The sequence below is a fragment of the Penicillium lagena genome (genome assembly GCF_028827675.1).
Source record: "Penicillium lagena strain IBT 129212 chromosome Unknown utg000006l_segment0_segment0, whole genome shotgun sequence".
NCBI classification, from domain to species: Eukaryota; Fungi; Ascomycota; class Eurotiomycetes; order Eurotiales; family Aspergillaceae; genus Penicillium; species Penicillium lagena.
The window spans coordinates 168,453-191,186 of NW_026623227.1; the positions used below are offsets into that span (position 1 = coordinate 168,453).

General features: G+C 52.9%; 13 protein-coding genes across 13 annotated transcripts; 8 read left to right on the forward strand and 5 right to left on the reverse strand.

The window, feature by feature from the left end:
* Positions 1-78: 78 nt before the first annotated feature.
* On the reverse strand, positions 79-1,830 carry N7510_008208 (putative amino acid permease (Can1); the record flags this gene model as incomplete). Its single annotated transcript, XM_056980133.1, has 3 exons — positions 79-1,529; positions 1,579-1,596; positions 1,650-1,830. 3 exons carry the CDS (start codon positions 1,828-1,830, stop codon positions 79-81), a joined length of 1,650 nt encoding a protein of 549 aa, XP_056830342.1.
* A 1,033-nt stretch (positions 1,831-2,863) lies between these two features.
* On the reverse strand, positions 2,864-5,158 carry N7510_008209 (transketolase family protein; the record flags this gene model as incomplete). The annotated part of the gene is made up of 4 exons (XM_056980134.1): positions 2,864-3,736; positions 3,798-4,795; positions 4,850-4,959; positions 5,010-5,158. 4 exons carry the CDS (start codon positions 5,156-5,158, stop codon positions 2,864-2,866), a joined length of 2,130 nt encoding a protein of 709 aa, XP_056830343.1.
* A 245-nt stretch (positions 5,159-5,403) lies between these two features.
* Positions 5,404-6,681, forward strand: N7510_008210 (NAD(P)-dependent alcohol dehydrogenase; the record flags this gene model as incomplete). Its single annotated transcript, XM_056980135.1, has 4 exons — positions 5,404-5,514; positions 5,577-5,739; positions 5,795-6,423; positions 6,478-6,681. 4 exons carry the CDS (start codon positions 5,404-5,406, stop codon positions 6,679-6,681), a joined length of 1,107 nt encoding a protein of 368 aa, XP_056830344.1.
* Positions 6,682-6,855: 174 nt separating this feature from the next.
* Positions 6,856-8,179, forward strand: N7510_008211 (Zn(II)2Cys6 transcription factor; the record flags this gene model as incomplete). The annotated part of the gene is made up of 2 exons (XM_056980136.1): positions 6,856-7,455; positions 7,559-8,179. 2 exons carry the CDS (start codon positions 6,856-6,858, stop codon positions 8,177-8,179), a joined length of 1,221 nt encoding a protein of 406 aa, XP_056830345.1.
* Positions 8,180-8,617: 438 nt separating this feature from the next.
* N7510_008212 (uncharacterized protein) lies at positions 8,618-9,136 on the forward strand (the record flags this gene model as incomplete). Its single annotated transcript, XM_056980137.1, has 1 exon — positions 8,618-9,136. The coding sequence occupies one exon, from the start codon at positions 8,618-8,620 to the stop codon at positions 9,134-9,136; it is 519 nt and encodes a 172-aa protein (XP_056830346.1).
* Positions 9,137-9,273: 137 nt separating this feature from the next.
* On the reverse strand, positions 9,274-9,734 carry N7510_008213 (uncharacterized protein; the record flags this gene model as incomplete). The annotated part of the gene is made up of 4 exons (XM_056980138.1): positions 9,274-9,373; positions 9,429-9,473; positions 9,522-9,595; positions 9,654-9,734. The coding sequence occupies 4 exons, from the start codon at positions 9,732-9,734 to the stop codon at positions 9,274-9,276; spliced, it is 300 nt and encodes a 99-aa protein (XP_056830347.1).
* Positions 9,735-10,715: 981 nt separating this feature from the next.
* N7510_008214 (uncharacterized protein) lies at positions 10,716-12,843 on the forward strand (the record flags this gene model as incomplete). Its single annotated transcript, XM_056980139.1, has 4 exons — positions 10,716-10,743; positions 10,790-11,193; positions 11,246-12,009; positions 12,057-12,843. The coding sequence occupies 4 exons, from the start codon at positions 10,716-10,718 to the stop codon at positions 12,841-12,843; spliced, it is 1,983 nt and encodes a 660-aa protein (XP_056830348.1).
* Positions 12,844-13,451: 608 nt separating this feature from the next.
* Positions 13,452-14,144, forward strand: N7510_008215 (uncharacterized protein; the record flags this gene model as incomplete). Its single annotated transcript, XM_056980140.1, has 2 exons — positions 13,452-13,484; positions 13,572-14,144. The coding sequence occupies 2 exons, from the start codon at positions 13,452-13,454 to the stop codon at positions 14,142-14,144; spliced, it is 606 nt and encodes a 201-aa protein (XP_056830349.1).
* Positions 14,145-14,646: 502 nt separating this feature from the next.
* N7510_008216 (uncharacterized protein) lies at positions 14,647-15,243 on the forward strand (the record flags this gene model as incomplete). The annotated part of the gene is made up of 1 exon (XM_056980141.1): positions 14,647-15,243. The coding sequence occupies one exon, from the start codon at positions 14,647-14,649 to the stop codon at positions 15,241-15,243; it is 597 nt and encodes a 198-aa protein (XP_056830350.1).
* Positions 15,244-15,325: 82 nt separating this feature from the next.
* On the reverse strand, positions 15,326-16,845 carry N7510_008217 (uncharacterized protein; the record flags this gene model as incomplete). The annotated part of the gene is made up of 3 exons (XM_056980142.1): positions 15,326-16,014; positions 16,067-16,439; positions 16,513-16,845. 3 exons carry the CDS (start codon positions 16,843-16,845, stop codon positions 15,326-15,328), a joined length of 1,395 nt encoding a protein of 464 aa, XP_056830351.1.
* Positions 16,846-17,263: 418 nt separating this feature from the next.
* N7510_008218 (uncharacterized protein) lies at positions 17,264-19,105 on the reverse strand (the record flags this gene model as incomplete). The annotated part of the gene is made up of 7 exons (XM_056980143.1): positions 17,264-18,027; positions 18,079-18,102; positions 18,159-18,554; positions 18,610-18,692; positions 18,743-18,856; positions 18,907-18,977; positions 19,028-19,105. The coding sequence occupies 7 exons, from the start codon at positions 19,103-19,105 to the stop codon at positions 17,264-17,266; spliced, it is 1,530 nt and encodes a 509-aa protein (XP_056830352.1).
* Positions 19,106-19,425: 320 nt separating this feature from the next.
* N7510_008219 (uncharacterized protein) lies at positions 19,426-20,141 on the forward strand (the record flags this gene model as incomplete). The annotated part of the gene is made up of 2 exons (XM_056980144.1): positions 19,426-19,579; positions 19,771-20,141. The coding sequence occupies 2 exons, from the start codon at positions 19,426-19,428 to the stop codon at positions 20,139-20,141; spliced, it is 525 nt and encodes a 174-aa protein (XP_056830353.1).
* Positions 20,142-20,476: 335 nt separating this feature from the next.
* N7510_008220 (arylsulfotransferase family protein) lies at positions 20,477-22,359 on the forward strand (the record flags this gene model as incomplete). The annotated part of the gene is made up of 2 exons (XM_056980145.1): positions 20,477-20,983; positions 21,040-22,359. 2 exons carry the CDS (start codon positions 20,477-20,479, stop codon positions 22,357-22,359), a joined length of 1,827 nt encoding a protein of 608 aa, XP_056830354.1.
* Positions 22,360-22,734: the final 375 nt, after the last annotated feature.

Genomic DNA, 22,734 nt, shown 5'->3' on the forward strand with positions numbered 1-22,734 from the left:
TGTGGTTTGGCTACTCTTGAGAATTATTGACAGCAAAAATGTACCTGCCTCATAGAATATACACAGCATTGATTACTGTTATTTTGCCACCCAACCCCAAATTCTCAGATACCACACTTTGGGGGGCGTAAGATCCTTCTCGTAATGCAAGCGACCAGTTTGAAGATCCGCCTCGGAGGCGGAAACAAAATGGGTCCTCATGATCACCTTATGCGCGATGTAGAGAGCAACAAACACGATCGGACAGATATAGGCAAAGAAAAAATCAGAAACACGGAAGCTAGGGATGAAAGAAGTAAATCCCTGCGTCAAGGCAATGAGGATGTTGAAAAAGAGCCCATACCAAGCCAGGTATGGCTGGAACCAGGCTTTGTAGGGAAGCGTATCGCGAGAGATCCCCTGTTTGGCCAAGGCGCGCATGAATGCGATATGACAAGCGTTTATCGAAGACCATGTCACAAATCCCGCCACACTGGAAAGATTCACTAGCCAATTGAAAACCTGGCCCGCCGAGGTGGAGACGTTCATGAACCCAAGGAGACCAAAGGCTGCAGTGAGCGAGACACTCCAGTAAGGCACGCCTTTCTGCGTCACAGATGCGAAGCATCGTGGGGCAAATCCTTCACGTGCCAGTCCAGTCAAGATTCGGCTGCCACTGTACACATTGGAGTTAGCTGCCGACAGAACTACTGTCAGAAGGACTGCGTTGATCAGGCCTGGCAGTACTTTCACCCCCGCTAGGTTGGCTGCAATGACCATTGGCGAAGACGAGGCATTGGAGGTGTCGGTTGTTAGGTGTTTGTTGTCATATGGGACAACAAGTCCAATGAAGAAGATGGTCAACACAAAGAAAAGAAGAATGCGGACGAAGGTCTTGCGAATGGCGGATGGGACAGTGCGTTGGGGGTCCTCAGTTTCACCTGCCGCCACGCCGACTAGCTCGGTGCCTTGGTAGCTAAACCCGGCCTGGACAAGTACGGCCCAGAATCCCACGAATTTGCCCACCGATTCCGGGCTGGAAATTATATGCGTATTAAACGCGCCAGGGTTTTCCCATGTGCTGAACCCTAGATATCCCTGTTTGCCAACTCCACAGTCCACCGCAATGGCGAAAAGCATGAATCCAATGACAGTCGCCACTTTGATGGTTGAGAACCAAAATTCCAGCTCACCATACCATGAGACAGGCAGAAAGTTCAGAGCGGTAATAAAAACCCAAAAGACTCCAATAAAGATGGCAATATTCAGACTCGGGTCCCAATACTGGATAATAGCTCCCGATGCGGTCAGCTCCACTGCAAATGTGGATGCCCAGTTAAACCAGTAGATCCAGCCCATGGAAAATCCGAGGCTTGGGTCAATTAATCGAGCGGCGTATGATGTGAAGGCACCGGGGACTGGGATATAGGTTGCGACTTCGCCAAGGGAGGTCATGACGGAGTATACGATGGAACCCACGAAAATGTAGGCTATCAAAGCTCCTGCCGGCCCTGAGTAGGCGATTGCCGTGCCACTGGAGATGAAAAGACCTGAATTTGTTAGTACCATCGGACCGCAGCATGCGTTTGCTGAGCTTACCGGTGCCAATAGTTCCGCCTGAACAGGTTGTTAGTAGCTATTGGGAGTATTTCTTTGAAAAGCATACGAACCAATCGCGATCATTTGCAGATGTCGACTTTTCAGCTTGCGCTTCAGCTCCCCCGGAGCAGCAGAGTTGGGGGCATGATGCTGCTCCGCGTCAGTCGATTTGGTGTCCGGACAAGGATTTTTGACATCCTCGGAGACCGCTTTCACGGTATGGGCCGCAGGAGCATTCTCTTGAGTTGCCATGCCTGGCCGCGGCGTGAGATTCAGACCAACTGAGCGCTGGACTAGATCAGCAGGAGGCCAACTTTTTGTGGAGGTAAATTTGGTAAAGGTTTTTTTTTTCTTATGGCCGTTTTCGTTATTTTTTTTTTTTTTTTTTTTTTTTGGGTGGTGACCGGACATCCATCAGGCAAGGTACCCACTTGTCTGCCGCAATCGAGCCATTCTCATTAGCTAAAGCAACGACCAGAACCCTGAAAGTAAAGAGAACGCGGCTGGTGGCGACACACGAGAAACCAACGAACCGTTAGTAGGTAAGAGCAACATTTCGATTATTGATCCGTTGGCAGCAACACAAAATTAAGATTGCATCTGTTAAAAAGTCCCGTTGTCTTCATAGCTAATTTTGCCGGAAAAAAAAAGGTTAGTCAGCAAACGGGTCCTTGGCCAAATAAGCAAGCGCCAAGCCTTCATTAGGGCTGGGTTTGGAGCTACATGCTTGTACATCGTAGGTACTAAGATCTCAAAGACATTATTGTTAACTGATGGCCTTGAAGTATTGTGCGAGTTAGATGTATGGCATGGCATTCTTAGACTCGCTATGCATGCAAGAAGGTGAGGACGGTGCTGCCCTATCAGAGAAATAGACCAATCAAAACAGCGGAAACAGTGACTATTCCATGGCTAGTTTGCTTATGAAGGTCCCAAACGTGGCTCAAGAAAGCCCTAATTTCCATTGCAAATACATATATAGAGGGGCTCTAGGAGAAAGCGACGCCTGGCATTCACTCTATTCTATTGCCAAATCCCGCGTTTCCAACTGCCGAATTGGGGAGCGGGTTGCCCCCACTCAGCCACCAAGAGGGGATAATTTCCATTGGATAGAAGACATCATACATACATACTAACTACCCCACTAAAAAACGGACTTGGAAAAAAAACAATGAAAGCAGTGGTCTATTTTGTTCATAGTATGCCAGATCCCTTTCCAGGCTATGATATCGTAAGAAGATCTTCTATGAACACCTCAAGCTCATCACCCCCAATTGAATCAAAACTAGAGCTCGACAAACTCCCCGCGCAGCAACTCGTCCCCTTGCAACCTCTCCAGGTAGCCCTCTACCTTGGTCGTCAACACGTCAACTTCGTATCCGAAGAACTTGTAGGCCGCCTTGCCCGGCAGACTGTGGCCGAACCGCTTGACACAGATCCCTGCATCAGCATATCGCTCCCACCCGTTAGGTGCATAAGGCTCAATCACCACTGCAGGGATACCGCGATGGCGTCTCAAGGTGTCACGCTTGTACTCGAGCGACTGTTGCTCGAAAAGACGCTGACATGGGAAGCTAATCACGCGGGCAGTAATACCATTCTGCTCCTTCAATTGTCGGGCCACGTCGACTGCAAAGGAGAGCTCGGCCCCAACGCCGATCAAGGTCACTGCTGCCGAGTCTTCTTCTGTCAGGACGTAAGCACCGTGTGCCACACCATCCCGACGGGTTTGTGAAAGCTGAGGTAACGCATGCCGCGAAGTCGAGATGATGCTGGGGGTCTTCTTTGCACCGATCGCAGCCAGCCATGCACCGGCCGTTTCCTCGCTGTCACCAGGGCGGATATATAACAGATTTGGCATGGCCCGGTACAGGGCAGCCAGTTCAATAGGCTGGTGAGTTGGGCCGTCCTCACCCATACCGATTGAGTCGTGGGTAGCGCAGTGAATAATCTGAAGATGCTGGAGGGCTCCCATACGCACTGCGGGAGCTGCATACAGGTAAAACATAAAGAACGATGAAGTAACGGGGATAATGGTGTTGGGCGCGTAGGCGGCCAACCCATTGGAGATGGCGCACATCGCGTGTTCTCGAACACCATAATGGATATATCTGCCAGAGTAGTTCCCGTTGAGGTTGCAAGTCGTGCGCAAGTCGGGCTATAGTTCATGTTAGGAAATCGGCCCACCATAATGGTCTGCAAAAAATGGAGAGACTTACATGCTGGAAATCCACTTTGTCTGGCCAGACCATGTTCACAGAAGGTGACAAATCAGCTGTTCCGACCATAAAAGACTTGACTTCTTTTGCGATCGGGTTAAAAATGAGGCCCGACGACGCGCGTGAAGCTGTTGGTTTATTCGGGAAGCTGCTTGGGATGAGCTGCTGCCAGTTTACCGGCAATTCTCCACGAACCCGGGTCTGAAACTCGGCCCCAAGGTCAGGATACTGAGTGACATAATCGCTTAGCAGCTGGTTCCATGTCTGCACCCATTGCTCGCCCCGAGCAGGGAGGTTCTCAAAGAACTGACGCACGGTATCGCCGATCACGAAGTGCTCTTCCTGGTTGAAATCGTAGGCAATTTTCATATCGGCGACACACTTGGGACCGAAAGCAGCACCGTGCGCGGCAGCTGTGCCCTCCACATTGCTGTGCAGACCGATGACTGTTCTAACATTGATGAAGGTCGGCTTGTCGGTCGAAGCGAGGGCCTGCTCCAGAGCCCGGACAAGCCCCTCGATGTCAAAGCATCCATCCTCCACGTCGATCACATTCCAGCCGCATGCGCGCATTTTGGCATTGACATCCTCCGTGTTGGTGAGATCGACAGACCCGTCGCAAGTGATCTGGTTATTGTCGTAAATCACGGTGAGGTTGTTGAGGCGCAGGTGACCTGCCAGCGAAATGGCCTCAAGACCTACGCCTTCCTGCAAACAAGCATCTCCAATCATGCACCAAGTGTGGTTGGACACCATGTCGTATCCGGGCCGATTGTAGGTGGCGGCCAGGTTCTTGGTCGCCATCGCCAACCCTACGGCGTTGGCAACCCCCTGTCCCAGCGGTCCAGTCGTCACCTCAATCCCTTCATGTTCGATCTCTGGGTGTCCAGGGCACAGTGCGTCCACGCGGTCCGAGTGATATGACTTGAGCTGGTCGAATGTCATGGCCTTGTAGCCCGTGAGATGAAGGAAGGTATACTGGAAGAGGCAGGTATGGCCTGTGTAGTCTGTGTCAATTCCGGATCTCTCTTTTCCTCCCCATCAGTACTGACCATTGGACAGAATGAAGCGGTCCCGGTTGAAAAAGTCTGGGGTATGGGGTGCATAGCGCATCACATACTTCCACAGCGCAACGCCGATAGCGGCCATGCCAATCGCACCGCTAATACTCGATCAGCGACCCATCAAAAGGTCTTCGTGACAGACACTCACCCGGGATGACCACCATTGAACTGCTGGCACAGATCCGCGATCAGGAGGCGAACCGTCTTGAGCACCAGGTCATGGTCCTTGGACACCTGCTGGACCAGAGGCAGGGCCGACGTCGAAGGGCCGTTGCCGCGAGGCTGTTGCACGGTCATAATGTCGGTCGGGAGAAAGAAGGAAAGAAAGACGGAAGGAAGCCATTAAGTACGCCAGGTGCGACAAACACAACAGCATCAGATCAGGCAGGCACCCGATCGGGTAGGCGCAACCGCTGGGTACCCGAACGGGCAGGTGAGACCGCTCCGGGCCCGGTTGGCTACAATCAGGAACGCAGACGGAGACAAGCCATAAAGATAGAACAATCCCCCATGGTCGCAAACAATTTCCTCTACACATCGGCATGGCACCCTCTGTCCTGGTAGACCCAGTCAGCGGCCAGCAGGACATCGCGAAGTCGAGGGCCGGCGACCGCACCGTGATCCCGACCGCGTTCCCGAATCCGTGTCTCCAGGTGACAGCCGATCATAAATTGAAATCCGTGGAGGCGCCTGTCTACGCTCCACGACGGGGGAGGCTTTGGTGCACATCAAAGCCACAGGGATCTGTGGATCCGACATTCATTTCTGGAAAACCGGGCGCATCGGGTCACTCATGTTTGAAGGCGACTGCATTATCGGCCACGAGGCAGCCGGAGTGGTTCTCCAATGCGGCGAGGGCGTCACTCGTTTGAAACCGGGTGAGTGTGCTTCCATCGAGGGCTGACAGGACCATCACTAACAGGCGTAAGCTAGGCGACCGAGTAGCAGTCGAGCCCGGCGTTCCGTGCGAGCACTGCTTTCTCTGCAATGAAGGCCGCTACAATTTGTGTGAGGATGTCCAATTTGCCGGCGTCTACCCCTACGATGGTACCATTCAGCGCTACAAACTGCACCCGGCCAAGTGGCTGCACAAACTGCCGGATAATGTCAGCTTTGCCGAGGGCGCTCTCCTGGAGCCACTCTCGGTGGTGATGCATGGGATCAAGACAGCAGGGCTATCTCTGGGCCGTGGTGTGGTGGTTTGTGGTGCTGGACCCATTGGGTTGATCGCGCTGGCCGCGGCGCGGGCTTCGGGAGCTCACCCCATTGTCGTGACGGATGTAGAGCCCGGCCGGTTAGCCTTTGCTAAGGACTTGGTGCCGTCCTGTGTCACTTACCGAGTTGATGTCGCAAAAGATGCGCAGGAGAATGCCCGCGCGATCCGAGCCCTGTTTGGGGAGGATGAGTATGTTGCGCCGGAGACGGTCCTGGAGTGCACAGGGGTAGAGAGCAGCGTGTGTACGGCGGCATACACGGCACGGCGAGGCGGTACGGTGATGGTGATAGGGGTGGGCAAGACCATCATGAATAATCTGCCCTTTATGCATATTTCCCTTGCCGAGGTGAGCTCCTCCTCCGGACCATGCGTGCGGAGGATTCGTTGCTGACTCTACTAGATTGACTTGCGTTTTATCAATCGGTACCGGGACACCTGGCCGCCCGCGATTGCTTGCCTCAGCGGAGGCATTCTCGACTTGAAGAAGCTCGTCTCGCATGTTTTCCCGTTGGAGAAAGCGCAGTATGCGTTGCATCTCTGTGCCGACCCTCGCAACGGGAGTATCAAGGTGCTGGTGGTGGATGACACGGAAGTTTCTTTGTGAAGATAAGACTATAAGACACGGAGATAATAAGAACAATCTAAATCCAGTACCTGATAGAAACTACATACTCCTCCGGATCCGATGTGGGTCTCGCACGGTCCCCCGAGCCTTTTATTTCTGGGGCAAAAAACGAGGGGAAACTTCGCGGCTGCAACTCCCGGCTCGAGAATTCTCATGGCGTCAATTTCCAGTGCCTACGCTAGCCGACGCTCCAGGCGAGCCCGTGTCGCATGCGAAGTATGCCACGAGCGCAAAGTCCGTTGCGATGGCGTTGCAAATGGTTTCCCATGTACCAACTGCCGCCTCGATTCCAAAGCGTGCACGTTCCGCCCGTCGCGGAGAAAACGCCGTCCGGCGCCAACGGAGCCGGCTATCCAAGAAAGCCCACCGGATGCAGAGAGCAATCCCAGCCCGTCACCGAATGCCATGGATCCATTCTCTCTCCACGAGTTTCTGAGTGCCGGGGACATTTACCAGCTGACACCGGCAACCCTTGGCCAACTCGAAGCACAAGGATGTCTGCATGTCCCGGGTAGGGTAGCACTAGATAGTTTTGTGCGGCATTATTTTCTCTATGTTCAACCTTGCTCCCCAGTCGTGGACGAAGCCTTATTCTGGGAGATATACCAGCGCCGAAACGACACTCAAGGCCGATGGTCCCTGTTGCTCTTTCAGGCGATGCTCTTCACCAGTGCCAGCGTAAGACGATCTTCTGTATGCCAGGGTTGGAAGCTTACTGTTAGCAGTATGTTCCTGTCGAAACTGCTCGTCAGTGTGGTTATGAGTCCCTGCTTGAGGCTCGCAATGCCTTTTATCAAAAAGCCAAGGTTGGCACTAGAAGTTGCCTGAACAATTCCCAGCCGCTAACAACAGATAGGCCTTGTACGATGCCGGGGTTGAAAAAGACTCTTATGTGATTGCACAGGCATCCTTGCTGCTAACATACTACTCGTCGCCATCGACTGCCGATACAAGATGGATGACCACTGCCATCCAGAACGCAAAGGCAGAAATGGCACATCAGTATTATTACGAAGATATACAGACTCGGCGGGACAAAAATGCTTTAAAAAGGCTCTGGTGGAGCTGCTTAATGAGAGATCGCACTCTGGCGCTAGCCGTGCGACGCCCACTACAAATCCTTCCCGATGAATTTGACCTCCGCCAGCCATGCTTGGGGGAAAGTGATCTGGAAGATGAGATCCAACAGTCAGAAGTCTATCCACCGCATGTCAAGGCTGCACTCTGCCGAGTTATGGCCTCCCTGTGCCAGCTAGCCGTCGTCGTGACCGACGTGCTGTCGATCGTCTACCCAAGCACCCGGTACCAGCACAGAGATCAAGGAGACACTAATGAAACGCTTGGTGCCATCGAACAAGCCAAATTGCGTCTACTGATGTGGGAGCAAAGCTGCTCTATGGCCATGAATGTAAAAGACCGACCGCTTCATTCCTCACTGGTTCTATATGGACACTTGCTGACGATGTACTACCGGTGAGGTCCCTTCATTCGCAGTGATAAATCATCGCTAACCATTCCAAGGTCTGCTCGTATGGCACTCTGTAACCACGTCTGTCGCCTGACTGGAACTTTGAGTTTTGTGTCTCCCTCAGTGTATAGGCAATTGGAAAGATGCAAATTCGAGTTGACAGAAGCTTTGTCAAATGTTGCCGACAGCATTCGGTGCTTGATCATGAACGGGATGGCTGATCATCTCCCCATCACTGCGTATGAGTATCCTCACAACCTTTTGATATCGAGTAATGCTGACTTTCTCAGGGTTGCTCATATCGTACTCCCTTTCGTTCTGTTGAGCATAAACGCTCGGCGATCTAGTTCGATTGCCGATAGACAGAGACATGAAGGATCTCTTATTTACTTTGCCCGTATAATTCGGGTATATAGCGTTCGATACGACACCAAACATGTCTCCGCCATGGTCCAGCGTGCAGTGCGACTATCCGAACACGCCTCCAATGACCCTTGGTCTATAACCAAGCTCTGTCCTCATGAGGACCGAGGTCAGCGTCGGAAACCTTCGGCTGACATCTTCGACCTGCGCCTAAGCGATTATATCCAGGTACTACAGTATCTGGACAATTCCATGGCCACGGGGCGGTACACCGATCAATACTATCCTGAAACGAGCTCACTTTGTTCGGCATTTTCGGATTCGGAACTTGTCACTAGAGACATGACCATTGTTCCTTGGGAGCGCCCACCCACTCCCACTCCAGCGTGGATTGCATCGATGGAAAGCTTCTTTTTCGGATCACCGGGGTTGTCGGTATCGCCCAGTCCACTTCTAACACCATCACCGTTGGCCATTGAAGCGCCACCTGACCGTCAGGATGGCGGCATATTTGTGGAGCCGCCATATTCGGATATTGACGCAGAACATTTAGATCCATTTGGACAATATGGGCAGAGTGCCCGATTCTTGGAGAATAGGTAATTGTTTTAAACTTGAATGTGTACAGTGAGGGAAACATCCCACAAGAAGGAATTAGAGTTATCAATTGTATTATCTGGGTACAGGCTTTCAGACTCAATTATATATGGCTCTTCATAAAGACTTCACTCTGGTTTTGCTCACGACGAGTGGCAGTAAATGGCCTCAATAGGGACGGGATCCTTGGACGTATGGTCTCCCGGGGTGAGCAACATGTTTCGGCCGGTGCAATCTGGCCCACTGAATAGCAGAAGTTAGCAACAACACATTGAGGATAAATGTTAGGTCAACGTACGTGAAGACGCGACATCTCTTGTGGACGGATACTGTGAAGACCTCACTGGATACCGTCAGTTACGTTGTCAAGGACGAGGCAAAGAAAACGTACTCCTCCCCCACATCAGTACACTCATCCAGCACTACATTCAGTGCTCGGCTCTTTTGTTCTGTCTCAATGCCGACCTGCGACAAACGTTAGACTCGAGAGGCAAGATAAAGTTTCGCCAGGCATCGCACTTACAGTGGTTCTCTTGTCATCCTTGCTCCCGGAGACAGCCAAGAGCATGAAGCTCAAAAGATACAGCTGCTTGAGGCCGTACATGGTAAAACTAGCGTAAAACAAAACAAATAGAGCGAAGGTGCAGGAAAAGCGCTCGTCGATGTTTATTTCCCTCTGACATTTACCTGGATTAGCTAACTATCCCTGCGTGAAAATGTTTACTTGTCCTTCTTTCGGCTCCGCGGATACATCCCTTGCGTCTAGACTAGGAGGGTTTTAGACTGCTAGGGTTGGCGGCCAATGGTATTCCAGGGTGAGACAGCTCCAAGGAGTGATCGACGTTTGAAAAGTCATTGGAATGCTTACAGTATCAATCTGGCCAGGGGGCAGGGATGCATCCAGCTTGCTTTTATATTGGGTTATCAGTATCAGTGAATAGTCAATCGACGGAAAACCATTCTCATACTATGAAGTTTGAATATTCTTAGGATGATCAAATAATAAAAAGCGCTTGCTATTAAAACAGAAGGCAGATCGTACTAGTATCATATTGATAGTCTTGAAGCAGGTAAGAAAGCTGACCTTGTTTTTGTCGATCCATCTGGTAGGGAACTCACCCACCTCACTCCCATGGCACTATATGTAGTAGCATCAAGTGAATCGAGTTTTTCTCTCAGATCCCAATCTTTTGGTGAGCTTGTTCGTCATAAATGTTGATAATTGGTACTTCTTCGTCGAATATATATCTGGGGACTTGCAATCTCTGGACTCAGACTTCCTCCATATATTACACGAGGCAAGATAATCAGACTTTACGAAAGAACCCCCCCAAAACTCGAATATCACTATTTTTGGAGATGAATGCCACATCGATTGGGAAGGACTCGTCGATCACGTGAGGCTCTTCAATGTTGCGATGGCCCCACCAGAACAATATTAAGAGAGCAAGAAGCAAAGGTCAAAGAAACGGCTTTGATGATGGGCGGTGAATACGGGTTTGCGCATAATTTTCTACTATAATAATCTATATAAATATGGAATCTTCCAAGTCTGCAATCTCTACTTCTACAGCCATCCGTCTATATGGACCGAGTTGTGATCGTCGGGGCCGGTAAGCACTTTTTCCCAACTAACACGGTCAAGACTGACTTTCCAAGGGCTCTACGGCCTCATTGCCGGAAAGACCTACTTACAGGTAATGGGTGCCTATGATGGAGAAAAAACGAAAAATCAAGCGAACGAAATTGTAGATGAACTGCCCGTCTGTTTCACGACTCCGAGGCAGTCACCCATTAGAGACGCCTCAAATTGCAACCTTTTAATGATCGATGCCGCATCGGATCTTGGGGGAACATGGGCAGAAGAGCGTCTGTACCCAAATCTTCTCAGTCAGAATTCCTACGGGTTGTACGAATTCAGTGATTTACCACTCGCGGACGTGGTCCCACAAGAGGAAAACGACGATGGCCCGCGGTTCATCGCAGGCTGGAAGATAAATCACTATCTACACGCATGGGTGACGAAATGGGACTTGCAGAAACATATACGGCTGAACTGGAAGGTACAATCACCCAGATAAGTGTTTAATGGCTCCAAATTCATGTCCTCGCTAGGTAGAGAAGATTGCCCGCCTCGAAAGCAAAGAATGGACACTCGAAATCAGCATCACCACTTCATCCCCCCGACTCATCACCGTCATCTGCGACAAGCTCCTCTTGGCGACCGGGTTGACATCGATTCCAAATCTGCCAGCAACCCAGATGCATGGCGAATTCGTTGAAACGACCGCACCTGCCATCCACGCTAAGCAAGTAGGAGACTGGGCTCGCGAGAAATTGGGGTACCAACCATTACCAGATACAGCCGGAAAACCAGAGAGAACCGACAGTCAAGCACCAAGATTGAGGGCGGTTGCGATCTACGGCGGGGCAAAGTCGTCTTTTGATCTGGTGCATTTCTTCGCAACCTTGCATCACAATTCACCAGACTTGCATCTGAAATGCACACCCAAGAATCCAGTGCAAGTGCACTGGATCATTCGTGATGGGGCAACAGGACCGGCATGGATGGCCCCTCCGACATCGACTCTTCCTAATGGGGATACTGTAGCAAGCGACAAGGCGGCGAGCACGCGGCTTCTGAGCCATCTCAGCCCATGCTGTTACGAAATCCCGAAACGACTATCCATTTTACGCTCACCACAGGGATGGGGAATAAGCTTGCGAATGGAAGGTTCGTGGCTAGCCCGTATTTTCCATGGAAATCCGCTGGGACGGTGGTGGATTCGGTCTTTCTGGCGCTCGGTTGACCGGAATCTTGAAGAGCTAGCGCGGTATAGCTCCGATCCCAAAATGAGCAAGCTTCGACCAGAAAATAGGTAAGTATTGTCTGGTGCTCTGACTAGCCGGTCACTAATCTCCAAAGTGTTGTTTCGTGCGCATCAAGTGTCGGGATCGCTAACCAACCCGATCTCTGGGACACCATCCTATTGCCCCAAGTGCATATCCATCGTTCAGTCGTAACTAGCATCTCGGGAACAACAGATGAAAGTGAAGCAGGTCCAACAAAAGATGCAATCGTACACTTGGCAGATGGGACTCAGATCGATCCAGTTGACTTGGTTGTGCATGCCACAGGATATAAACCCATCGTGTCTATCGCATTCGAACCGTCCAGTTTTCGTCTCAAATTGGGCCTCTCGGGCCTGATAAACTCTAGAACGTCTGAATATGATGGGCATCTGTCGCCGGAGAGACTTTTCGATCCACTGGACTCGATCACAAAGGGTCGCGTGAAACTTTGGCAGGAGCTGGACCAGCGATCGGAGGCCGTAGTCCGAAAAACATTGGCTGAAACTGGCTGCACCATAATCAACCGCGCAGATCCATCTTGGACGGGAAGCCATAAATACCTTCCGTATCGCCTATTCCGGCAAATGGTAGCACCCGAGCTCGTTGCTGAAGGAGATCGCTCATTCGCCGCCCTCGGTATTGTTTTGACATCTACTATTGCCGTTGTCGCAGAGGTCCAGGCACTCTGGGTAGCTGCGTTCCTGACGGAAGGACTAGACTGGCTGGTCAATGTCTCACGCGAGGAAATGAACGAATCTATTTCTGAAGATGTCGTGCTTGGATCTTTGACCGGGACAAGTCTCGCGGTGGATGCTATTCAGGCAAGTCGGCTAGGAACGAGAATCAAGAAACATGCATGACTAATATAAAAGGCAGTACAATGATCTCCTGATTCGCGACCTCGGTTTGAACCCATACCGCCTTGGCGGAGGGTATCTGACGGAGTTGACTGGAGTGTATGGGCCATCTGCATATGCGGGGATTGTGGATGAATACCGAGCAATGCGGGCATTGAGTTCAAGATAGGAAGAAGATGTTGACAGGCAGAGATGGTAAAATTGACCTTCGTCTTTGTCCAAATCAAAGAATAAACACTTGCACGTTTTGTATAGTTCTAGTGCCACGTGATGGCGGTTATGCCTTCCTGTTTCGGATCGGGGTTTCTCCGCCCGGTTGCACCTGCGCCTCGACCTAGCGTTGGTAAACACTCAACAGCACACCTACCTAGGTAGGTCGTGATGGCAGGCCAGCCGACACCGAACACTTCATCGCGCCGGCTCACTCGATGTCGGACCGGGTGCATGCGTTGTCGTATTCGTCGCCGAAAATGTATCTAGCCCCCACGCTGCGAAGCTTCCTTGCTAACATACTCTGGACACAGGCGATGAAGGCAAACCGCGATGTCGCAACTGTATTGCTCGCAATTTTCAATGCCAGTATGGTCCGCAGCTCACATTTCTGACAAAAAATGCCCACACAGTCGCGCCCACGGAGGTGGGGAGTGAGGCGACCGCGAGTTACGATGCAATTCGCGTAAGAGTCGCATGGTTGGCTTCATGGAGTATGCTAACACGATACCTCAACATAGTTCATCAACGAGGGGCCGTTGAAAGAAGCTCAAGATCCTGACCAGTCGGAGCAGACATCGACTCCCGCACAAGTGAGCTCCAGTGCTAGTGCGCACACCTCAATCGTCGCAGTGCAGCCAGAGAACCTGCCTCAGAGCAATGTGATACCTGAATCGAGGAGTCTCGAGGCCTCTTCGCAGATCAGCGACTCTGGGTTCACATTTTGGTCTCCAGAAAACACATACTCGCAAACCAGGACCACCCAAACTGCTGTGCAGTACAGCGCCAAGGACGAATCCGCAGTCGCGGGCTTATTAGCACTGGGCACAGGCATGGGTGATGCCCATATAATGGGGTCCGACTTGGGTCTCTCGGAATTTGTTGCCTCACCGACCCCACAGGAAGCAATTCGTGCTACGGCGATGACGCAGTCTACGTTTTCCGGTCCACGCTCGTCGACCTTCTCACCGAGAGAAGTAGGCAACACAACCGATTCCAAGTCAACGGAAGCTTTGGAGCTACTTCGCCACTACCGCTACGAAGTAGCGCCATGGGTAAGAGTGTTGCCCCTGGATGCTCAGAGTAGAGACTGACTGCATCAGTTGGATTTGTGCGACTTGGGACAGTCGTTCGGGATCAATGCTCTGCAGTTGGCGAAGGAGTTACAGCCTGTATGGGTATCAGTTCTCTGTCTGTCCAAAACGTCATTCAGCCAACTACACCCCGAGCAAGGAAGTTTAAGAGCATTGGCAGCAGACAAACAGGGTAGCCCCAATGCCCACCTTGATTTTACCGCCCGTGCACTTCTCAATGCTTTGGATGGGGCGAAAAACTGTATCAAGAGCATCTGCAATGCGTGGACCCATCACAGAGAGGATGATAAGGAGCTTCTCGATGCCATTTGCCTACGTGCAGTAGGTAGGGATCTAGCATCCGCGATCTACTGGCTGCTTGCAAGATTAGGTATGTGCCGGAGCAACTGAATGTTGCCATGCCTCTGACTGTTATCCAGATATCGGAGCCGCTCTAGTTAATGACACGGATATCCACATTCCGCTCCCTCCTTCACTCCCATACCTGGCCGATGTCGACTCGATGGCCGATCCATTTGGGACTGTCTTCCATTTTGCCCACCGCCCGCTCTGGTTGTGTGCGCGCGCGCTCCGGTTCATCCACGACGAAGAACCCCCACTGGGTTGTTCGCCATTGCAGACGTGGATGCAGCTCGTGGATGAGCTCGAACACTGGTACCACGAGCGACCGCAGGAATTCCAGCCGATGTTGGAGTTGGAGATGCATGACCAGTTAGCCGGGCCAGAGCGCAGTTTTCCGGTTATTTTGTTCTCCAATGGAGCAGGTGCATTCGGCAGCCAGCTCTATCATACAGCCATGCTGGTGCTGCTGCAAAGTCGGCCGCGCACTGCACCCATCACCGATTTCAAACCTACTGCGATGTCATCGCTTTGGCATGCGCAGCGCATCTGCGGCATCGCCTTGAATAACGATCGGCAGGAATGCTGGGATCCGTGCCTGTTGGCATCATTTCTGATGGCCGCGCGCCGGATGACGCATGAATCGCAGCAGCAGGAAATACTGCGCGCATTTGAGCGCATTCGGGAGATGACGGGGTTTGATATTAGCGAGCGCTTGCAGGAATTGCGGCAAATATGGTGTCTTCTCGATGAAACGTAAGAAGCCCAGTTTCTATCTCCGACTCTGGACAACCCTCCACCAGATGATGATTGTGGAGAGGGACAGCACGAGAATCGACAGATCAACGAGATACCTGGTACCCCCAAGCCAGCTCTAGGTCACGAATCCGCCAGCAAGCGCCCCATCCGGTATCGGCCTCGATGTTTCGGATGATATCGACAATAATGGTATGCTCTGAGACATGGCTGAAGAGACGCCCGGCTATCCATAACGGCTGAATGGCATTGTTCAAACAGCCGTGGTGGGAATTAGCCAGCGAAATCCCACAGATACGGCGTGCGTGCCAGAGCGCCGACACAGAAGGTGCAGGTTGCAACTTGACCGACTTGGGCATGAGATTCAGAAGCAAGATGCTGGCAGTATGGTACAGCTGATTTGAGGAAATAGCTGCCCAATGAATAAAAAGGATGTATGGGAATGGTTTATTCGGGGCCGTGTACACTGGAAGTAGCTCGCGTGGCCGCTTGTCCACCCACTGCTGTAAATCGTCCCAGAGCTGGATCCAACGACGGTTGAAGACTTCACCAGTGCAGCCGTTCTTAGAACCAAGTTCGATGCACTGCGTCCGGTCAGAGACTAGCTCACAGGTCTTTGCACAGAGATAAACGGCATAATTGGCGTGCATATCAGGGGATTGGGTGGCCTGAAATAGCCGCGACGCATCATCCTCGTGGCAGCCGGGTGCTAGCCACTTGCTCGGTCGAAGAAGAGTGCTCTGGGTCCCATCCGAAATAAGAGCACCACATACATCTAGGTCTAATCGTCAGCGTAGTCTTTTGGTTTTCACCAGGGCAATCTTTACCCATGCGCGCGTAGCACCAGAACAAAGCCTGAAGCAGGCCACCACTGAAACCATGCATCCCAAAAGCATCAAACAACGCAGCACATCCCTCTAGATGACGGCGCCAATCCTGGGCACGAGCCGACATCATCTCAAGACAACATAGCAGCACGCAGGCGGCGACGACCTTGGGGTCACGCACCTGCAATAATGGGCTTAGCAAGCGAATAGCCTCCTGGTAGAGCTCAATGCTATCGAAGGAGTCTTGGATGCCTTCCCTCCTCTCCATTTGCCGGGCAGAGATAGCCAGAACAGCATTGAGAAGCGCGGGGAATGTGCGGGCGAGAGCAGGGATCTGAACACGGAAAGCACATTGCGAGTCGAACATATCAAGCTAAACAGAATCAGAGACCTTTTGCAACCAATTCCGGAGATACATCATCCCACAGGTACCCGAGTGTACCTACCCATGGAGCCACTTGTCCAACGTAGTTCTTCAAATACTCGATGCGGCGCGTATCCGACAGTACCGGGCGCATCAGCGCGCGCTCCCGCTCCCGAGACTGAACACCGGCATCGGCTCGGCCCTCTGGGCTGGGCACGCGAGTCGGTGCTGCCGACTGCGCGATGGTAAAAAGCATGCATCGCAGTTCCTCCTGCGAGGCCAGAAATCCCGGGTCATGCGAGAACCCATCCGGGCCCCAGCTGGCGGTGCCGAGGGGAGAGGCGAACGCCGGGCCATCAGGCGAGTCGGACGCGGTGTGGGAATGCAAGTGTGGCTCAGTTGTCCAGTCGGTCATGGTGGCTATGTGAGCAGACAGGACCAAGTCTCCTTCCAGCTCGTTTACGTGCAGGCGATATCCATTCTTAGGGCGGTTGCGGGAAAGACGAAGTTGGGAGGAGAGAACATGGCGGGGAAGAAGCTCCGTGGGGCTGATCTAAAAACTATGAGTTAATACCTCAATAACCAGGACTCGCATTGCATATACATTAGTATTAGATAATGAAGTTGATGCTTGATGAGACTGGCATTTAATTTACGCATTGGGTAGCTACTTTAGAGTCGAGAGACTTGATAAAAACATCGTGTCGAGTATACTTGATTAACTAGCCAATGTCATTGACTGCGGGGTTGTATAAAATATCAGCTAAATGTGCAGAATCGATGAAGAAAATAGAATCAAGTAACAACACCGAAGCATGCAAGGTGGTGGGCACCTAGTCTCGGTGCACGTGGATAACGGGCGCCTGATACGTCTTCCGGCCATGGACCAAGTAAGTCCCAATCGCGAAAAGCATTGTAAACCCAAACACCAAGATCGACCAATTCATTGTCACAGGGGTCGGCCCGTATGCGGTCGGAAAGAAGGTGAAGGTGATGGCGAAGATGAGATACCCGACAGACAACACATTGAGTGGCAGTCCAAATTTCCCGAGAGAGAAGCGGGATGGCGGAATACCACCGGGCTGGAAACGTGCTCGGATCAGGGCACCGATGGAGAGAATATACGTGGTGAAAAGAGCAGCTACCATCACCGAGGCAATGGCATTAAAGGCAGCAGTGGATCCGATGTTGATCAAGCTCAGCAGCATGGTGACGACCGTCGTAACCAGCACGGCTAGTACGGGGATCCTACTTCCGGCCAGCCGATTGACGCGAGATAGCGCTTTTGAAAAAGGAAGGGCGTTGTCGCGTGCGAAAGCAAATGTCTGCCGTGAAGAGGTGGCTAAAATGCTGATGGCACTGCAGACCTCCATCACGAGGATAATGGCAGCCACGCCGTTTGTGGCGGCAATAGAGCCAGTGGCGTGATGAACAGCTGGGATGAAGGAGAAGCCGCTGGCGGGACTGAGGACAGCCTGAATTGGGCCCATGTTGTATAGCAATGAGACCAAAATCACAAATCCCAGGGCACCGTTGATGATCGCCGTCGACACCATACACCATGGAACAACCAAAGCGGCATTTTGAACCTCCTCGGCTGGAAACTTGTCAGTCGCAAAAATATCCAATTCTTGGAGCATAGACTTACACATATGCGTTGCAGCATCAGGACCTGTCAAGACGGTGGTCGTCAGCTCGCTAAACCATACTCTGCAGAGCACAACATACCTGTCCATGAGAAGATGGGAGTCAGCTGGCCTACCAGACATGCCAGACCCACGCTCGACCAATTTCCCCCATTCGTAAACTGCGTCCAAACCTCATGGGAAGAGACCGTCGACGGAGACATCGCCCAGATCGGAACCAGGACGGCGACAAATCCGCCCAAGTGGAGGAACAAAATGACACCTTCCAATGGTGGCAAGAACTTGGCGCCGAAGGTGTTGACCAATGTGCCTACGACGGCGATGGCCATGGTCAAGAGTGTGCCATGCCAGCGCTCAAAGCCATAAACCCAGCCCGACGGGTCCGAATAGTTGAAGACGAGCAGACCCTGGATCAATGTGCCGCAGAGGAAGCAAATGCTGGCGAATGCGGTCTGCCAGCCGACCACCGACAGCCATCCTAGTTGCGATCAGCTGGCTGATGCTAAAAGATTTCCGGAATAATAACATCTTACCGGTAATGTAGCTCAGGAAGCGTTGGAACCGCGGACCGGCAAATTCACTGACCCAGTGATACTGCCCAGCCGAGGTCGGGGCGCTTCGTCTCCCGGTTAGCTTCGGACGGGATGCGCGGCAGGAGGAACGTACATGGATGCAATCTCAGCCATGGAGATGACTGCCGCAAAAAACCCGATGAAGGAGGCCAGGTACACATAGAGCATGCCGGCCCGGCCGCCATCGGTCAAGCCGTAGGTACTTGTGCTACACGAGGTTAGCGAACCTCTCCACGTACGAGAGAAAGAGCGACACACAGCAAAATCGACTCCCATGTGGCCATCAGCGTGGTGGTGAAGCCCAAGATAGAGTAGAAACGGAAGTTCCTCTGGTTCCGGTCAGCGCCACCCGTCCCTCTCCACACGGTTGCCGCCGCACCTTAAACTGCTGGGCCTGACCCAGACGCTGCATGTCCAGATCATCCTGCGCGATCACCTCCGTCTCCTTGTCGAACATGGCGGATCAAGCTCCAGAGCTTCTTCAGGATCTCGAGAGGTGTGGAGAAAGATCGAAGAAGCGGGGACCGACCGAGGGATGAAGGAGGGCCAGGGGTCGCTGGGAACCCCCAGCAACCGCCCGTGGAGAGCGTGGTGTATTCTTCATCAGCAGCTACGTGTGTTCCACGGGCTGTTATTGGCGGGTGGTGTTGGTACCTGCCCGAATGGGTCTGGTGTTCCCGAACTAGCAGGACGATCTCTTCCCCGCCGGGCCTGATTATTCATGGCCTCGTGGTGGATTCGTCGGAGCGAATTGGAGGAGGAAGGGAATGACGCGACATGGAGGCCCAGATGGAGAGCGCAGTGGGTGAATTCACGGACGCACTGGGACTGCCCAGCTCACCAACGGGGGGTCGGACGACGCCCACGCAGAGCTATATCCTGGTCCGCGAGGACTCGGCATCGTACAGTCCATGTCGCCGTCTGCGATCGAGTATGTGCCCTGTCCATCATCGCCGTGCACGAACCCTAATGCATCACGTGCCCTTATGCGGCCATCTTATCTCGGGTGGATTCATACCGGATGCCAAGAACAGCTTGAATCCTGTTTAGGCCCGTGTCAGGGCGCCACCCCATCATGCAGCCGGATGGTATCACATTGCGCGTTCTATCTGCCTGTCTTAGGTCGTGCGGACGTATTCCACCACGCATGGGGCAAGGGGGAGAGCAATGGTTCTGCCACCGCCGCCCTGAAACCCGCCCCTCGTTCTCGTTTCGCATTCCCATTGTGGTTGACGATCGCGCTCTCTTCGCATTGGGCGATGCTTATTCCTCCACGCCACCAAAAGAGGTGCAACGGATATCGGCACCTGGCCTGCGGCGCCGCCTATGCAGTGATTGGGCCAAGTGGGAAACCAAGTCCCACTTCGAGGTATCGACGCCACGCCCGCCACACTAGCGCAGGACGCGCGGACGGTGTTAGCGAGATTGTGCCGCAGCTGCCCCCCGAACCAGGGCGCGGAAGGAGTCAAAGCGATGAAACGCACAGCTGTTAGGGAAAGCCGTCGCATCGCATGCCATTTCCGTTGGGCTTGACGCGCATCCTCCTGATCCACTTGGACCTTGGCAGATGTGGCGAACCTTGTCTGGAATGCCGGCTGGCGGCCGAATCAACGTCCAGCCAAGAGTCCCCGCCGGTAAGGAGTGACGCGAGCGGAGACTCAGAGATTATTAGATATTGCACTCGCGGGGGATGGATGGGGCCAGTTTATAATTGTGGCATTGGCACTTCCTCCCTTTTTCTTCTTTCGTCCCTTCCACTCTGCCTTCCGCCACATTCCCTTCCCCCACGCTACTACCCCGACCCCCTTCTCCATTCCGCAATGCGCCCATGTCCTGGCGGACTTCTTCCGGCCTTGCTCGCCTAAGCTCCTGGCGTTGGCCGCAGCATCGCGCCGGTCGCCCCCAGAAGCGCGCTCTATACCGCTGGGTTCTCGCAATCCTCGCGGCCCTGGGCGGGCTCATTCTGTTATATCTTTTCGTGGTCCCGCAGATCCTCCGCTTTCGCTTTCGGACGGATCTGAGCTGGTACGATCTGGGGGTTCACGGGTTTGGTCCGTCCCAAAGCTACGCCTCGTTTGATGAAGACTCGCCGGTCGTCCAGATCTCACCTCCAGGCGCACAATGTGATGGCCGGTATACGTTCATGGCGCCCCGAGGCGATTCCGTCGCGTACCCGGGCCCGATGATCTTGGATGCTCGGGGAGAATTGGTGTGGACCAGACATCAATGGGGGACCACTCAGGACTTTCGGGTCCAACGGTATCGAGGCGAGGACTTTTTGACATATTGGCAAGGAGACGAAGAGGATGCTCATGGTCGTGGTTCATGGTATATGGTAAGGTGCCCAGTCGGCGGCCGGAGTTCTGGAGCGGTTGGCTAACTTCTGTACAGCTGGACTCGACCTACACACAACGATACGTCGTGTCTCCTGTCGGTAACTTGGACGGTGACTTGCACGAGTTCCAAATCACGCCGGACGGGACTGCTCTGATCATCATCTACGAACCGATTCCGGCCGACCTGACCTCCGTTGGAGGACCCGAGCTCGGGTGGCTCTACGACGGAATCCTTCAGGAACTTGACATTGCAACCGGAGAGCTACTCTTTGAGTGGCGTTCATCCAGTTTCTTCCCGCCAAACAGCAGCTACGAGCCACTCGGAGACCGCGGGCACGAACACACGGCTGGCTACGACTATATCCACTTCAACAGCGTAGACAAAGATGACCAGGGCCGCTACCTGGTTTCGGGTCGGCATACCCATTCCATTACCTGCATCGATGGAAACACAGGAGACGTTCTTTGGAACCTCGGTGGGAGACAAAATGAATTCTCTGATGCATCCCAAGACGCGAAAGTCGAATTCCACTGGCAACATGACGCTCGCTGGCGAGGTCCCAACACGATATCTCTGTTTGACAATGAGGTTAAGGACGACTCTGACCCGACTCCAGTCAGTCGTGGCATGATGATTGAGGTCGATGCCCCAGCACGGCAAGTCCAGTTGCTCAGGACATACGACCACCCGCAGGCCTTGATGACGCCGTCGCAAGGCAACCTTCAGGTACTGGATACTGGGAATGTGCTTGTCGGATGGGGTCACAGCGCCGCCTACACCGAGTTTACCAGCACGGGAGATGTTGTCTGTGACGTTCACTTCGGTGCATCGGCATTCTTCTCCTTTGGCCGCATCGTCTCCTACCGGGTGACCAAGAGCGACTGGGTTGGCATGCCAAATACCATCCCAGACGTTGCGGTTGCCGGCGACAGCGTCTTTGTGAGCTGGAACGGTGCGACGGAGGTGGCCACCTGGCGTCTTGAAGCATGGGATGGCCTGGATCTATCCAATATGACATTCCAAACCGCTAACCAAGTCCCTCGCACCACCTTTGAGACCGAGATCCCCCTGGTGACCCCAGAACTCGACACATACTTGCGCGTGTGCGCTGTCAATAGCAACGGCGAAGTGATTGGCATGACGGATGTGGTTTCACGCGCCTCGGCCAAACCGCGCGGGATCTTCGCCTCAGTTCGGAACTGGGGCGCGGTTCTAATCGGCATCTTCGCGCTGTGTTGTCTTCTCTTTGGTGTCTACTGCGCCGTCTCCCGCCGTCTGCGACGCCGTCTATCCAACTCTGGCGGCTCTTATCAGCCTGTCAGGCCGCAGGACGACGACGACAGTGAATCTGAGCTTGATCGACTCCCAATATAGGGCAGACGCTGGCGTCTCTGGGTGGGGATGTGAATATCCCCTTTTGTGGCTCGTATAGAATTATGCGCCTCGCAGGCTATGAGTTGACGACCTTGTACATATGTATATCTTGCGGGCGTTTTGGAATAGGTTTCGTGGAGTTTTTATTTTACTTGGGTGCATATGAAATTTACTTGTTGGAAATTATAAACAACGTCACTTGGGTGTTTCCCGAAACGGCAACTCTCCTTCTCGCTCGCTTCTCTGCCTACCAAACACCTTTCCTTCTTTCCTTCTTCCTCTTGTTTCTGTTTCCCTTTCCACCTTCCTTTTCTACCGCCACTCACCCTCTCCTTCCCACTCTTCTTCACCTTCATATTCTGTGTTTCTGTAGCT